General features: G+C 42.9%; 2 protein-coding genes and 1 pseudogene across 4 annotated transcripts; 2 read left to right on the forward strand and 1 right to left on the reverse strand.

Annotated features, from left to right (window-relative positions):
- Window positions 1-503: 503 nt before the first annotated feature.
- Window positions 504-8,379, forward strand: LOC113462408 (serine/threonine-protein kinase AtPK2/AtPK19-like; annotated as a pseudogene). The gene is made up of 6 exons (XR_016396129.1): window positions 504-760; window positions 2,889-3,823; window positions 7,572-7,654; window positions 7,746-7,866; window positions 7,965-8,138; window positions 8,273-8,379. The product of XR_016396129.1 is annotated as a serine/threonine-protein kinase AtPK2/AtPK19-like (transcript).
- A 1,732-nt stretch (window positions 8,380-10,111) lies between these two features.
- LOC120110332 (low affinity inorganic phosphate transporter 8-like) lies at window positions 10,112-11,713 on the reverse strand. Its single transcript, XM_039125157.3, has one exon. It carries the CDS (start codon window positions 11,711-11,713, stop codon window positions 10,112-10,114), a length of 1,602 nt encoding a protein of 533 aa, XP_038981085.1.
- Window positions 11,337-13,703, forward strand: LOC148702625 (uncharacterized). Of its 2 annotated transcripts, none has more exons than XM_089924713.1 (5): window positions 11,337-12,041; window positions 12,113-12,197; window positions 12,262-12,356; window positions 12,496-12,721; window positions 13,501-13,703. In XM_089924713.1, exons 1-5 carry the CDS (start codon window positions 11,973-11,975, stop codon window positions 13,614-13,616), a joined length of 591 nt encoding a protein of 196 aa, XP_089780839.1. In that variant the 5' UTR covers window positions 11,337-11,972; the 3' UTR covers window positions 13,617-13,703. The 2 variants fall into 2 exon arrangements, with proteins under 2 accessions (XP_089780839.1, XP_088558181.2); XM_088702055.2 differs by having other exon boundaries at window positions 12,505-12,721.
- The last annotated feature ends 1,949 nt before the right edge of the window (window positions 13,704-15,652 follow it).

Here is a 15,652-nt window from a genome sequence, read left to right on the forward strand (position 1 = left end):
CAACCATCCTCACAAAATTTTGTTACAAGATATGATTGAAAGATGAATGGGGTGTACTTCTTATTTCGTTTACCAAAGTTGCTAACATTTTAAAAATCACTTGAAAATGGAATAAGAAAATGGACGAGTCTAATAAAACTATTCATCCGAGCAAGTATACTCGTAGCAATTTGAATGCATCCATGCTAACATAATGATTGATAATGACATCTTTGATCTTTTGAGGGAGGCCATAGTTTAAATGGTTGCACTGCACCATCCTCTGCTATTATTTTTAAACAACCACTATCTTGCATAAATCCAACTCAATTATATAAATTATCTTATCTATGACAAAAATATTATGCTGTAAGATACTTTAAAGAAAAAAGAAATACTCTTCAAGACGCTTAATACCATACCCATTCACTAGCACGCGGCCCAACCCAACATGGCCCCCACAAGTTCCATCGGGGGTGTGGGCTTGAGTGATATCAAATTGGGGTACACCAAGTATCTCAGCATTATCTAGTCTAGCATTCCCCATCGGACGGCTCACGATGTTCGCGTTGCATTCCGCGAGCCGATTCGAACGCATATTTCACGAAATGCCCGATCGGAGAGTAAGGATTCTCCGGCAACATCGCGCCACGTGTCCTTCATTGGTGCTAATCGATTCGCTGAAGGCCGCCACGACGAATAAGAGCGCCGGAGTGGATCGGGGGAGGAGGTCGTCGAGCAATCGCTCGGTTCCTCGATCCGATTGTCGCTCCCTTCCAAGGTTAGAAATTTTGCCCTCTTTTCCACTCTTCGTTTCGTCGCTATTTATTGTGGGTTTTTGGGGCATCGGATCGGGATCTTTGGCTTTTAAACGGCCTTCAGTTCAATTACATACGTGAGATTTATATTCTGATCGGTCTAATAGTGTTTGTTTTGCTTTCTTGTAGGTAAATTTTGAATCTTTTGTTCTTTTAATTCCCCAAATTGTTGTGATCTGATCTAATTTGATTAATACTTCATAGCATCGTTTACTCTTGAGGGTTTCTTTGTTTTTTCCCGGATTGCACAGTTGAAACACAAATTCTGGTTCATAATGGTGCCTTCGGTTCTGTAACCTCATTCTCGTGGAAAATTTGTATATTCTTTATGAAGAATGGAGCAAAGAAGGTGTTTTCTCTTTTATTTAATAAAATTTCTCTTCTTTCCAGTTTCCTCAAAAATTGTTCTTTGGAGATCCCTGCGATTCGGTTAGTTCTTTCCGTAGATTTTTTTAGGAGTGATCAGGACAGAAAAGGGAAGATTTTGAAGCAGTGTTGTTGAATTGATCGCACTTCAGGTTAAAGTTTAGAGAGGGGTGCATCTGTGGAGGTTTGGCATGCCCCTTTTTGCCCAACCGTTGGACGGGATGTTCATGGCCTTTGGTTACCTGGAAAGAGCAAAGGTGACTACTCTAGATGAAGGTTTGTCGTTAGTGTGAGCGATCATGTGTTAACCGTTAATAGAGGCGTGGTCATTTAGATATTGCGGTTGGAAAGAGGGCTTTTGGCTTTAGTGTGTTTCTTTCCCCACCTCTTCTTCTTGTTGCTATTCCTTCACCCCAGAGCTGGTGAGGTGTTTGTGGAGCAAATTGGGCATAAGGGCATGACTTATGCATAAGGGAACAATGGAAGTTCTAAAGGTTTTCCATCTACCTTGGATTTTTAGCATGGGTTGGGTGAAAAATTGAGGTATAGAAGGTAAACATTAGATCTTGAGTTACATATGAGATGCTTTAAGATCTGACTCTTATCTACGTGGTGCAGATTCTTCCTATGACTTTCTCTTGCCAAATTGGACACCCCTGCTCTCTTCATCTAAATTTTGTTTTTCCATCCATCAAGTTATTTGGGAGTAAAACTATAGATGGGCATTCCATAAACACTTCATACTTGCTATTTCAGTGAGGCGCCAATGCACATATCTTTGCAAATCAACAAACATGAAGTTATTTATTAGGTTTTAAAAACTTGTCAGATCTGATCATCCTTATGTTAAAGCATTGTTTGTTCATGCAATCATTTATTTCTCTAAGTTGTCATAATTTAACTACTCACAAACTCTTTAATATCCGGATCTATATAGGCTGCTTGTTTTGTTAGCATTCGCAAGGAGACCATTATTGCCTTAGTTTTGTGGTTTTTCCCATAACCTATGATGCAATTTTTTGTTTGAACATCACTTTGTTTCATTCTCCCTCCTTGTTGTTATCATTCCATTTCATATTGATGGAACAAGAGTTATATACCTCTAGCATAGCATGTGCTAGATATTTTTGAATTTTATTATGGATTTTCTTTTTCTATCTATTATTTCATTCTTCTGTTGCTTTTGGCTCTTTGTTCTCTTCTTATTTCCATGTATCTGTTTGCATACACTTGCATGCTTTACTAAGCTCACTGTTTGGTTCAGCCCATGACTCACTTACCACTTTTGTACATGATCGGAGACATATTTTTCTTTAAAGTACCCCAACGAAGTGTGTACCATGACAAACGCAATGTGCTTAAAATGTGCCTCCTACTTCTGATTGTCAAAGGACTACAACCATCGATATGGCTCACATGAAACATCTGATTCTTAGAGGACTATGGCCATGAACATGGTTCACATACAACATGGATGCAGAAAAGGAACCTGCTATGTGTGCATGTTGTTGTATAATGACAACATGATCAGAAGTAGTAATTGTGATTCGTGTAGTGTCATCATGAGCCCTTGTCATACTTGATGTTGTAGTCTGGTAGGATTTTGGTAGTGTTTGCTGCATTTCTGTTTTCTCCTACTGTTGCATTTATGACATTAGAGTGCTTCTGCTAGTTGTTGATGTCGTTATGTCATATAACTTATAATCTTCTTGCTTTGCTCGGCAGCTCCAGTCAACTTGTTCTCGATGAATTCAAGAAGCACGGTGGCAGTCACTGTTTCCTGTACATCGGGAAACAAGGGCAACTTCTGGATTTTGGTTTGCTTACTCCCAGGATTCTTGGGAGCTTCTGTTGTTTACGTGACCTTCCAGTTGGTCAAGGCCATTGTCAGGATTCCTTCTTCATCGGTTGTTGTCTCGGAGATTTGTGGAGGGAGCCAGCCTTAGTAGGAACAGTCTACAACTATTCATATTACATCTTCCATCTTCTTAGTGTTCTTAGAGATGGTTTCCTCCCAGATACCTGGTCTAACCAGGACACATGTTGACAAGTCCGTCAAGAGACAGATACTTCTTCCTCTGGCTCCCCCTGATGTTGTGCCTGCCGAGAACATGGAGTTCGATTTTTCTGATGTATTTGGTCTGGCCCCTGTCCAAGCCTCGATTGAAGTAAATAAACTGACCTCTGAGAATTCTCTTCCTGCATCAGATTCAAATGATGAAGTTTATGATGACCCGGTGGTCATTTGCAAGTGATCACATTCTCTGGTGGGGCCCACATCTCGTGTTAGTCAGTCCTTGAAGCTCAGCAAGCTCACATTACATGAGACTGAGAGCTCATTGGAACTCAGAGAGAGTGCTTCTGCAGAGACAGGACATCGAGAGCTATCCATCTGCAGTGCTGAAAAGCATGATACCAAATCTGAGAAGAGTGAGGACGTATGGCTTCATGATTTCGAAGTTTTGAAGGTTGTTGGGCAAGGGGCATTTGGAAAGGTGTTTCAGGTGAAGAAAAAGGGCTGCTCAGAAATATTTGCAATGAAGGTCATGAGAAAGGATAAGATTATGGAAAAGAATCATGCTGAGTCCATGAAAGCTGAGAGATATATACTGACAAAAATTGATCATCCTTTCATTGTCCAGCTCAGATACTCTTTCCAGGTATTATGTCTTTCCAATTATTTCTTTCCACATTTATATCTTTAAATAGGTTGCACTTGGAGATATGATCAAAAGTTTTATGCTTAGAGGTGATGTTTATGTGTGTTCTTTCATGTGTATTTGAAACCAAAAGTGTCATCTTGCTGATTTTCATTCCATAAACTGATATAGGCTCCATTTGGCAAAGCTTTTGGAAAGCTAGAAAGCACTTTCTAACATGATTCCTCATTTTTGCCTTAGAGAGCCATCATTAGAAGTTTTTATTTAGGGTTGAAGCGTATGTTGCATGCTTGATTCTACTGACTTGTCCCAAGGTGTCACGCTTCGAACCCAACACTCGGGTCTAGCCATGTGACACGGCCGCATACTCCCTAGGGCGAGGCTCTAGAGAATTTGCTAGACCTGAAAATTTGTCACAACCTCAGTATCCATAAACAATAATGACCTTAGTTCATGACAAATAACAAACTTGTATAGAATTAAAGCCATTCATCCAACTCGTAACAATGATGCTCTATCTATTCATTCCTTTTTCCTGCAATCTCAACCATAGTCAAGCAACCATAACTAAGTACTAAGCAACTTGCAACCTACAATTCTGAAAAGAAAAGGGAAAGGAGGGTCATGAGCTTTACAATGTAGTAAGAATCTCTGCACATTCACACCAATATAATAATATAGTTTGAAAATAGCAATAAGCAACACCAAAATAAAAATATAAATTATGAAACCTCTTTTTAAACATCCAATATAACTCAATCAAACCAACAAATGTCCGCATACACATGCATCAAATATCCAGCTTGTCAAAAGAGATAAATTACGACATACCGGCAAATAAATTCTTTTATTCAACATTGGTTTCATGTGTCTTATCATCCGTTTCTCATTATCTGAATTTCAGATTCTATAACAATTTTCTTTCCAATTTTGGACTAACTAAGATTATGACCCACTCCAAGATTGCTAAACAAAATTTCACGCATAAGTTTGTAAAGGCTATCCCATGATGAGGTTAGTCCAAACCATATTTTATCCGTCTAATTTGCATGTTATTCTTGTCAAATCACTTTTCATTTACACAAAATATTTCTCACAAATTCAAGATATCATTGTTTATATAATCATGTTTTCAATATTTGATACATATAATAATCGTACAAGTATGTTCGTACCAGAAATCATATAAAATGTATCATCTCATGCCAACTAAATCTATCGATGTAAATTTCACGATGAAAATCTCACAATGTAAATCTAGCAGTACAAATCAATGAACATGTATAAATATATTGGCGATCAAATACAAGCATTCTTACCTCTATCGCAATCCAATGCAGCTACAACGCTGCTAATCCGCACCTAAGATATCCAGTTAATTTAATATCAATATAAAACTAACTTATCCTTTATCAATTACTCACCATATTAATGAATTAATTATTCGGTAATTATCTAATTTTATAGAGTTTTAATACTTGAATTACCTATATTTTCTATCCTCCTTTAATTAAAAATTAAAATAAATAAAGGGTCAGGACCTTACCTCAATTTAGAACTGGAGTGTAGAATTTCGTTGAGCTTCTTGTTCGGATGACTGTAGCCTCCATATAAAACTAGGACCGACAATGGAAATACATACATATAGAATCAAGTACGAGGCCAGCTAGATAACAATGCCCAATTGTTCGAATTGGTCAACACAATGTTACTTAATTTTTTTGATCAAGCAACATATATCCAATCAAGAAAGGGATAATAGATCAAGGGTTATCAATTATGGGTTCAATGATAGCCGATAAAAGTTGGAGTGAAGGAAAGACAGGATCGACTAGGTAGCAGTGTCCGACGATCTGGATCGGACCGCTCTAGCCAATGAAACTAGTCAACTCGTGAAACAAAAATCAGATCATCGTACAAGTAACATAATAGAGATTAGTGATGATAGAGTCTAGCGGTGCCCGATTGCCCAAATCAGTCAAAATAGTGTTTTCCAAATCATTAGATCAAGGAATAGGTATCAAATACGACAAGGATAACATGCCAGGTTGCTGATGGTGGGGGTCCAAAGAGGGTTGACGAATGACAGAGTGAAGGTTACTATGACGGATGGTCGCAGCAATACTGGTCCAAGACTTTCTACTGTGGTTAGCCTGGGTCTACCAAGAGAGCATCTGAGACCCTCCTGCTCGTCCGTTGAACCATGCAGAGAGAGAGAGAGAGAAAGAGAGGAAGAGAACAAAAAAAGAGTGGAGAGAGAAAATGTGGAAAGAAGAAGAAGAGAGCCGTGAGGTTGTTTCTCCTTCCCTCCCTCTCCTTCCCAAAACAGAGGAAGGCTCTCAACGCTCGTGGTCGGCGACCCCCAGCGGCCAACGACCCACGGCGGTGTGCCACTCTCGGTGACGACCGGCAAAACAAAAGAAAAGAATGTGAAATAGGGGAGACCTTATTCACAATCATTTCGGCGACTCACCTGCCGGATTTCAAAGCAAAAACGGTGGCCCACAGCAATCCCTCCACCCAACGGCAACAGTGGCAATCCCAAGCACGAGCTGCAGCTAGGGGCGGGGCAACCCAAGGAAAAGAGAAGGAAACAGGGATGGCCCTATTTCTTGCTTTTTCGGTTGCTCTCTGGCCCGAAACAAGCAGTGACCTCAGCCATCAAGCCAAAAAACCAATAAGAAGAAGAAGTCTGACCCCTTATCTCAGTCCGACAAGTTTTAGCGACCCTTATCGGCGAGGATTCAAGGAAGAGATTCGGAGAAGAATCATCTAGATCGGCGGCGATTCTTGGACTTATGGGTGATGGCTTTCAATGGCGGAGGAGGAGGATCTTAAATAGATGAAATTTCTAGATTTTTGGATAAGCTTAGCTCGCCCTAGGACTCTCGGAGTCCACAGGAATCGGGGGAGGAAGAAGACTCCCAACCGGAGTCTTCCTCCCTGCGCCCCTCACGTGCAGCGCATGTGAAACTCAACGGGTCCTAGCCTCTCAAGCTGGCCCATTAGCCCAAGTGATGCTGGGCTATCACACAAGGAGTAGAGTACGAGTTAACACAGCAGATATTAGGTGCAGAATGAAAACTCTCAAGGTACCTGCTGATGTTAGCATAGAGTGAGACCTCTCAACATATCTTGCAAACAGTCTCTAGACGTGCTGGCTGAGTCAGTTAGGCATGGATTTTCTTGAGTGTGCGTACACCTTATCATATTTTAGCTGTCATTTCTGATCAGCAGAAGCTTTTCTTCTTGCCAGCCAGGAGCCTAACCTTTGTTGGACCTCTTGACCATTAAAACCATTCTATTTTAGCTGTCATTTCTGATCAGCAGAAGCTTTTCTTCTTCCCAGCCCAGAGCCTAACCTGTGTTGGACCTCTCGCCCATCAAAACCATTATTGTAATACCCATGGACTTACCATCTTTTACTATGCAGTGAAGTACATTAAGAAGTGCATTCTTTTTGCCTTGTTTTAGAGGGAATTCCACTTGAAAAAGGCCAACTTAATTGAACATACCTTTCCTATAACATGCTATGGTGAGCATTTGGCCCTGGTGACGTCTCTACGAAATTCTGATATTGAAGGCCTTATGGCTCTGGCTTCACTCTTTATTCTGCCGATTTCCCCATATAGCTGCAGCAGCTAGCATCTATCCATAGAAGTCATTGGTTTTTTATTTGGATTGTCAAGGTTTATGCTTCACTTTGATGAGATGTACTAACTGATAGTTATTGTATAATGTCATGCAGACAAAATACCGATTGTATCTAGTGCTGGACTTTATAAACGGGGGACACTTATTTTTTCAGCTGTATCATCACGGCCTGTTCAGGTGAATGTTATTTTCAGATTTTTTTTGCAGGTATTTCAAGAATGATCAAATATATGAAACTCATTTATGGTTTTACTCCTTTTTTTGTCAGAGAGGATCTGGCACGCATGTACACAGCTGAAATAGCGTGCGCTGTTTCCCACCTTCACGCAAATGGTATAATGCACCGGGACCTCAAACCTGAGAACATACTACTGGATGCTGATGGTCATGCGAGCACCAGTTTTTTGTGGTCTTCGTTCTTTCTCCATCCCTCTTGTTACTGTTGTCTGACATCACCTTGATCAAATGTTTCTAATGCTTTGGTTAGGCCATGCTGACTGACTTTGGCCTCGCGAAGGAGTTTGATGAAAACACTAGATCAAATTCCATGTGCGGCACAGTAGAGTATATGACACCAGAAATTGTCCTCGGAAAAGGCCACGATAAGGCTGCTGACTGGTGGAGTGTTGGCATCCTGTTGTTTGAAATGCTTACAGGAAAGGTTAGATTTATTCTCTATCCATGTCTCCAGCTAGCTACTAAACTGTCTTACCAGATCTTCATTCACGTCATTCATTCAAGCGATTACAAGGGACAGTTTCAGGATAATAGGATGCTAATAATATTGCCTACCAGGTCCTTTATTTGCATCATGTATTTAAGCAAACTACAAGTGGTAGTGTCTGAAGTTGGTACGTATTTAAGCAACTACAAGGATGCTAATAATTTGCCCGATGTTCTCATCTGGTTATGTTTTTCTTTACATATTCGTGCAGCCACCTTTTGTCGGTGGCAGCCGGGAGAAGGTTCAGCAGAAAATAGTGAAGGACAAGATAAAACTGCCGGCATACCTGTCCAGTGAAGCTCATTCCCTGTTGAAAGGCGTAATTCCGCATCATATGTTTCCGGCAAACCGGACCAAACTATATGCCGGACGCAAACCCATGGGTGGCGCCGTGCGCCCGTGCGTAAATTAAGCCGTGAAACATGGCCACTTCGACACACCCTTTCCTCTTTAAAACGTCTCCCTTCCCTTCCCATCCCTCTTCATTCCGCCCTCCGATCTCTATTTGTACCCATCATTCCATCCCTCCTCCACCGGAGCATTCTTTCTTGCATGCTTGCTTCCAGCAGAAAGGAGGAAAAGAAAGGTCCTTCTTCTTCTTTTTTTTTTTTTTTTGGTGGTCAAAAAGGCATTTCATTTCCAATAAATCAAGATAGGGTACATTCTGCTAAGTCAAAGATTTGGTACATGCAAAAGGCGGAGAACACTTGCTAGACTCGTCCAGATGACGTCTTCAGAGTGACGTGCCACGTATGAGGCGATTCAATCTGTAGCTTTGCTCACCTCATGATACACATGACCAATCTGGACAGCTAACATCTCCTGAACCAGTCTGCAAATATCCCGAATCAACGGGTGACCGTCACCATATCTATCCACTTTCCGTATCCAGTCAATCACCATGGCAGAGTCTCCCTCAATGCACTATTTGTCGACACCCAGCACACATCTCGCATACCGGATGCCCTTCCAGGCAGCTTGTTGCTCCGCCCCAACAACAGTCAAGTCTGGTGTGCTCCGACCTCCAGCTGCAATCAATCTATCATAATGGTCCCTAACAACAAAGCCCACTCCACCGAAAGCTCTATCCATCGCCATATCGCCATCAAAATTCACCTTAAGATAACTAAGAGGTGGGAGTACCCAAGAAAGAGAAGCATACCTAGGCGCTGCAACACCAGAAAATGTGCCCCAGATATTCCTAGCCAACTCAGATGAAGTCAATGAATTCACCGAAGAGACCTTCGCAGCCTGGGTCACGGCTTTGTCCATCACAATCCTCAGGGGCGACCCTTTTTCCTCGATTAGGCGTCCATTCCTTTCCTTCTCTTTCTTCGTCCCTGGAACTTTTTTTTCTTAGGAAAAGTTTGAAGAATCGGAAAGACAGGAGGAGAAGAAATGGGAGGAGGAGAGATGGAGGGGAGGAAGAGGTTTGCCGTGCTGCTGTGCGCGGAGGACTCGGAGTACGTGAATTTTTTTTGTGTGTGTATTGTGTATTGCTATAACATCCATAGGTTGAGCGTAATTGTGTTTAGCGCAAATTAAGCCCACGGAAACGGGGGTAATGTTATACCTAAGCATATTTTCTAGAATCAAATACAGCAAATGGTTTCCATTCGCATACATGCTGTCTTGTTGGCAAGTTAAGAAGAAGAAGAATAATGCATGTACGTGCATTGGATACTGGCATTTTTTCCGAAGAGAAGTTTATTCTTTAAAGAAAACGCGAAAGTCGCGAGAAATAGATCACTCGCTAACGGGACACCACCCCATTCCACTACTATAGGCTGAAACTTGAAACACTCGGCCCCTAAACCCCATACACACGCTAATTATATATTGGTTGGTCATCCATGTCCCACGACCGTCTTATACTCTTTATTTCAAACTTTGCATGAATGAACCCCATCTCAAACCATGCCATCGCTGTGAAGCCCGTTCTGTCCTTCGCCGCCCTTCCCGAAGTCTCCGTCCTCCCCGGATATCTCCTCCAGCGACTTCCCTTTGGTCTCCGGCACCATGAACGTAAACAAGAACCCTAGAAAATTCACCACCGCCAGTCCGATTATCGCCTTCTTGATCTTGTGGGGGTCCTCGTCCAGCGTGAATCTCTGCACCAGGAAGGCCGCCAGGATCGCCCCCGCCTTCCCCGATGCCGCCGAGATCCCGTGGCACGTCGACCTGAACCTCGCGGGGAACAGCTCGGCCGGCACGATGAACGTGGTGCTATTAGGCCCGAAGTTAGCAAAGAAGAAGGTCAGCGCATAGAGTACCATGAACTCATGCGGGTGCCCGTGGCAGAACCCGGTCTTGCTGGTCTTGCATGTTTCTCCCCGGAGATTGGAGTAACGGAACCCGATGATCGCCATAAACAACGACATCATAAGGAACCCCCCGAGCTGGATCACGAAGCGGCCTATCTTGTCGATGAGGAACACCGTGAACCAGTAACCAGGCACGGTCCCGAACAACGCCACCAAGGACATGGCCCTGGCTATCTTGTACACCTCCGTGATCGCGTTCATTGCTGGCGCCTTCGGCACGAGACCAGCCGAGGAGAAGATATCCTTCTGTGCGAGGTTGCCGGTGTAGAAGGCGATGTCCAGCAAGAACCATGTAGTCGAAGTCCCGATGAGATGCCTTCCATGTCTACGCACGAACTCCACGGAGAACAATCCGTAGGAGTTCTCGGGGTTCCTCTTGGTCTCCTCCACGGGTATGTCGGTGTCGAGGACCTTCATCATGTCGGCGGCTGCCTTCTTGTGGTCGCCTTCCACGAGCGCGGTGAACCTCGCCGTCTCCGGCATCTTCATCCGCCAGTAGTAGGTGAGGGCCGCCGGGACCGCCCCGAGCATGAGCACGATCCGCCACACGAAGTCCGCCTGCGGCGGGGTCGACAGCACTTGGTTGTCCTGAAAAGCCGGCGGATTGTAGGCGAGGAGGAAGAATTTGGACACCGCCATCGATACCGCCCCTGCGACGAGGATCCCGACGCCCTGCATCGCAAACACCGCCGCGATGAAGCCGCCGCGCGTCCGCTGGTTTGCATACTCCGACATAATGACGGCGGACAAGGGGTAGTCGCCACCGATGCCAAAGCCGAGCCAGAAGCGGAAGAAGCACAGGCAGCCGATGACGGAGCGGGCGGTGGAGCCAAAGGAGAGGCCCGAGGCGATGGCGCACCCGACCATAGTGACGAGGGTGATGCCGTAGACCTTTTTGCGGCCGAGGCGGTCGCCGAGCCAGCCAAAGAAGAGCTGGCCTGCGAAGGTGCCGCAGAGGGCGACCCCCTGGATGGCGTTGCTGACGTCGTCCGGGAGCTTGCCGGGCTTGCCGGTGGTTGGGTCGTAGTAGTAGAGGCGGCCGAGGAGCTTCACGAGGGCGCTGATGCAGAAGAGGTCATAGGCATCGGTGAAGAAGCCCATGCCAGCGATCACGATCGCTTTGAAGTGGTAGAGCTGGGTCTTGGCATTGTCGAGGGCCGAGAAGACGGATGGCGTCCCCTGAGTCATCTTTGGGGAGAACTGTGGCGATGGTTGGGGGGAGCAGCAGAGGCGCCGCGAGTTTATATATTGCTGCCGGACTGAGTCCACAAAGGGGACTGGCTTAGGGGCTACCGAAGTTTTTCCTCGGTGGTCGTCACAAACCATGCATGGATGCTTGGCTTGAGCTGTGGCTTCTAAGCTGGCTTTGTTTTACTCTTTCTGTTTACTAGCCAACCGACATTTTTTCTCTCTTGTTCTTAGGTTTCTCAAGATATATTCCGAGGATATGCTTCGGGTCTCACAGGAGCCATATCGCCTATGGATTATCGTGGCGGCTCTCCAGAAAGCTGAGTTGGTTGGTTCGATCTCTATATATAGTTAAATGTTATGAAGAAGTGGCGATTAAGCTTTTGACTTTGGAGGCAGGCTTCCTACATGATGGAAGGGAGGAGGATTTTTGCAGGGACCTTTCTTGTGATTTTTCTTCTGATTGGTTTCACCCGAGCCCAAGGTATGTTTCTGCCCTTCTTTCCAATGAGGGTGATGGTTTTATGTTAAATAGTCCTCTATAACAGATGCTTTGAAGGAAAAGGGAATCAAGGATCCAAGAGCCCATCCCAACCTAGCCCCATTTGAGCAATGGAGGAGTGCTTATGATTGCCTGCAAAATGTATGCTATGCTATCTTGCCATCCCTCCCTCTCTCTCTCTCTCTCTCTCTCTCTCTCTCTCTCTCTCTCTCTCTGTGATAAGAATTAGTGAGTCATAGATCAAGATTTTATTACTAATTCCAATTGTTCTTCTCGACAGTTCTCGCAGACTTCAACCAGTTGTCCGGAGAAATACCAGTTGACAGCAAAGGGATGGGTGAATGTAACCAAGGGCGACACCGGGCTCTACTGTGACAAGTGCAAAGATCACACGATAATTGTTCTGGCGTGCCTTGAAGATGTGATGCGGACGGAGCACTACAAATTCGAAAGTGGCGAGAAAGTGGCGGACATCAGCCTTACGATTACAGATGGGTGCTTGAAAGGTCAAAATTTGGCACAATTCACCGTTTGGATCTTACATCTTGCTTCAATTGCAATATAAGAGAATTACTAACAAAATTTACGATATTGATTAGTATCTGAATATATCATACCGTATCAGTATTAACCGATGCATCTCATCATTTTGTACCATACCGCATGCCAATATTTTAATAGGATGGTACCAATATCAGATTCGGTACCTAGATGATGAATTTTGATTACTAGAGTGAAATCAAATTATCAATAGAAAAAAAAGTTACTCTAAGTTTGAAAAATTATGGAAGTCTTGAAATTAATTTTAGCTTTTTTCATTTGAGAAAAATGACTTGATTTTAGCTTGATTTATAGAGGCCAAATGGAGCTAATATGGGATTACCTCAGAGATTTAATTCTTTTGGTTACCATATTAAATTATTAATCTAGATACAGATGCTGAATCAAATGTTATTAGTCCCCTACAAAATTATGCGGAAGACTAGCATAGTAAACAAGCTGGCAATTTTTCCTAAACATAAAATAAAAAAGCATTTGCATTACTCTCGGAAACAGTAGGTAAAAAAAAAATTCTGCAACTCGGAGTCGAATTTAAAATTCTTTTGCACCTTGATAGCTCAAACCAGTCGTCCTATCATTTAATAAATCATTTGTTTGGTCTGACACTGGTATGCAAAAACATGCAGGTATTTAATTCACGCATGTAAAGATACATGCGTGCACCATTGCAGACACAAATAGTTTCTTTGAACAAATTTTATAAAGATCTCTTTTCTCCTATCAGGTTTCACTGGAGAAGCTCTACATGCGAGCAATTCAAGAACGCTGCTGGGGAGCAAGATCGCAACATACATTTCCGTTTTAGCAGCATGGCTTTTCGTAACCCATATGACAATGTGATGAATCCCCACCTCGGGACAACATAAAGCTGTACTGCATTATGTCCTCATATTAAATAAGAAATAAAGTTCCGTATGTCTTCAACTACGTAGTTTTCACTGCAACTCTTCACCTGCTCATGGTTTAAGCAAACGGCCCTTGGTCTTCAATCATCCCGTGGCATCATTCTACCATATTTCTTCATTTCTACGTGACGAGGAGTACTTGTACAGGGCTCCACTTTTTGTGTGTTGCCATGGAAGGCCGCGCAATTCATTTCCCTCTTGTGAAGTAGAAACAGAGTCTTGTTTTCATAGCAGGGAGCATGTCAAATTATATCTGTCATCGGAGCTCGTCAAACTATATCTATTATCCTTTTAAGATAACTTATCATTTTTTTTTCTTTTTTTTCTTTTTTTAAAAAAAATTAAAGGATACCATGGGAATGGCATCTTTTATGTTTGAATTCAAGTAATAGACCCGGACATTTCCGACAAGAGAGTTTATAATTGTTGAGAAATAATAATTCCATTCCGGATAGGTTAGAAACTTTTGTGGTGCTTATATATCCTTGGGCCTATCCATCTAAATCTCTAAATTTTCAAATTGAATCGTAACTAACTTGATATGATGATATCTCCTTATTTCAGGGTTTGCAATGAACTTTAGACTTCGTTTGGTAGAGCTTTTGAAAATAAAGCTTTTTCAAGTAGAGCTTTTATGAAAAAGTTATTTCTGTTTGGTAACTAAATTTTTACAGTATTGTTGAATTTTAATGTATTTAGTAAACAAATTGAGAAAGACATTTTGTAGTATAATACAATAGAGCATAATAAAACATAGTATGTATTAATATATAAATATATAATATAGTATAACATTACTATAATATAATATAATATTATATACTATAGCATAATAATATAATATAATATTAAATTATTTAACATAATATATTATAATATAAGATAATATATTTAAAATATAATATAATGATAAAAATATAAAATATTATAATTATTAGCTTATTATTTAGATGAGCGTGCACAGCCAATTTCTTCAAAGACAACAAAAAACGATAAAGTTAAACTGCATAAGATACTTCAACGTCTTTCTTCCTTACACAGCAATTAATTGAATGCTAGGCGATGTCAGATACAAAAAAAGAAAAAAAATGTTCGGCATAATCGAAACAGCTGGCAGCCAAAAGTAAAAAAAATGGCATACCGAACGAAAGATGCATTCGATTTGAATATTATTGATGGAAATAATTCTTCCATATGATGCGGTCGGTCGAGGAGGAGGAGGTTTGAGGGGACTCGCTCACCCGAGTGCTGCTTTGAGGATCCAAAGGACTTGTGATCTCGCCGTCGCCGGCGCTACTGATCCTGCGGAGTGGGAGTGACGGTAATAGAATGAACCGCGCCTTGTCTTCTTCAAGAACGGATCTGCCATTTTAGCGAATAAAAATTCTATAAAGAGTCCTCTATAATATTAATACAACATCATACAGAGGACCCTCTCTCGAAGGCCACGTCACCTAAATGGGAACCTCAAAGCACCATCCAAGTCCCAGGAAAGATGATGGCGAAGAACTCGCCGGTGCCAGAGGAGTTGACAAGGCGGGCCAAGGTGATGGGGGAGGAGAGGCACGCGGGAGACGGCAACACACTCGCCGGCATCCGGGGTTGAAGCCAAAGGCTAGGCTCTTCCCGAAGATGAAGTTGTTCTGGCGGTAGACGAAGAATCACGGCCTCCATTGCCGGCGGCGAAAGCCGAATCAATCACCACCGCCCACCACCAACGCCGGATGGCGCCGGCTGTCGTTCTTGTCTCCATCTTTGTGGATGGGCCAGAGCTTCTTGAATCGCTCAGAATAAGAGACACCGACGGTCATCGTCATTGCTGGCGTCGGCCGCGAGAGATGATTGCCGTGGCGTCGTTGGAGCCACCTAGGGCTTGTGAGAGAGAACAGGAGAGCAAGGGATGGGGCCCCGCAAGTTGTAACGTCTGGTTGTTGGACAGAATTAATGACGTCGCCGGAGATGGGGACCGGG

Source organism: Phoenix dactylifera, chromosome 8 (genome assembly GCF_051530095.1).
Source record: "Phoenix dactylifera cultivar Ajwa chromosome 8, Ajwa_hap1_PhDact_Kaust_v1.1, whole genome shotgun sequence".
Classification (NCBI taxonomy): Eukaryota; Viridiplantae; Streptophyta; class Magnoliopsida; order Arecales; family Arecaceae; genus Phoenix; species Phoenix dactylifera.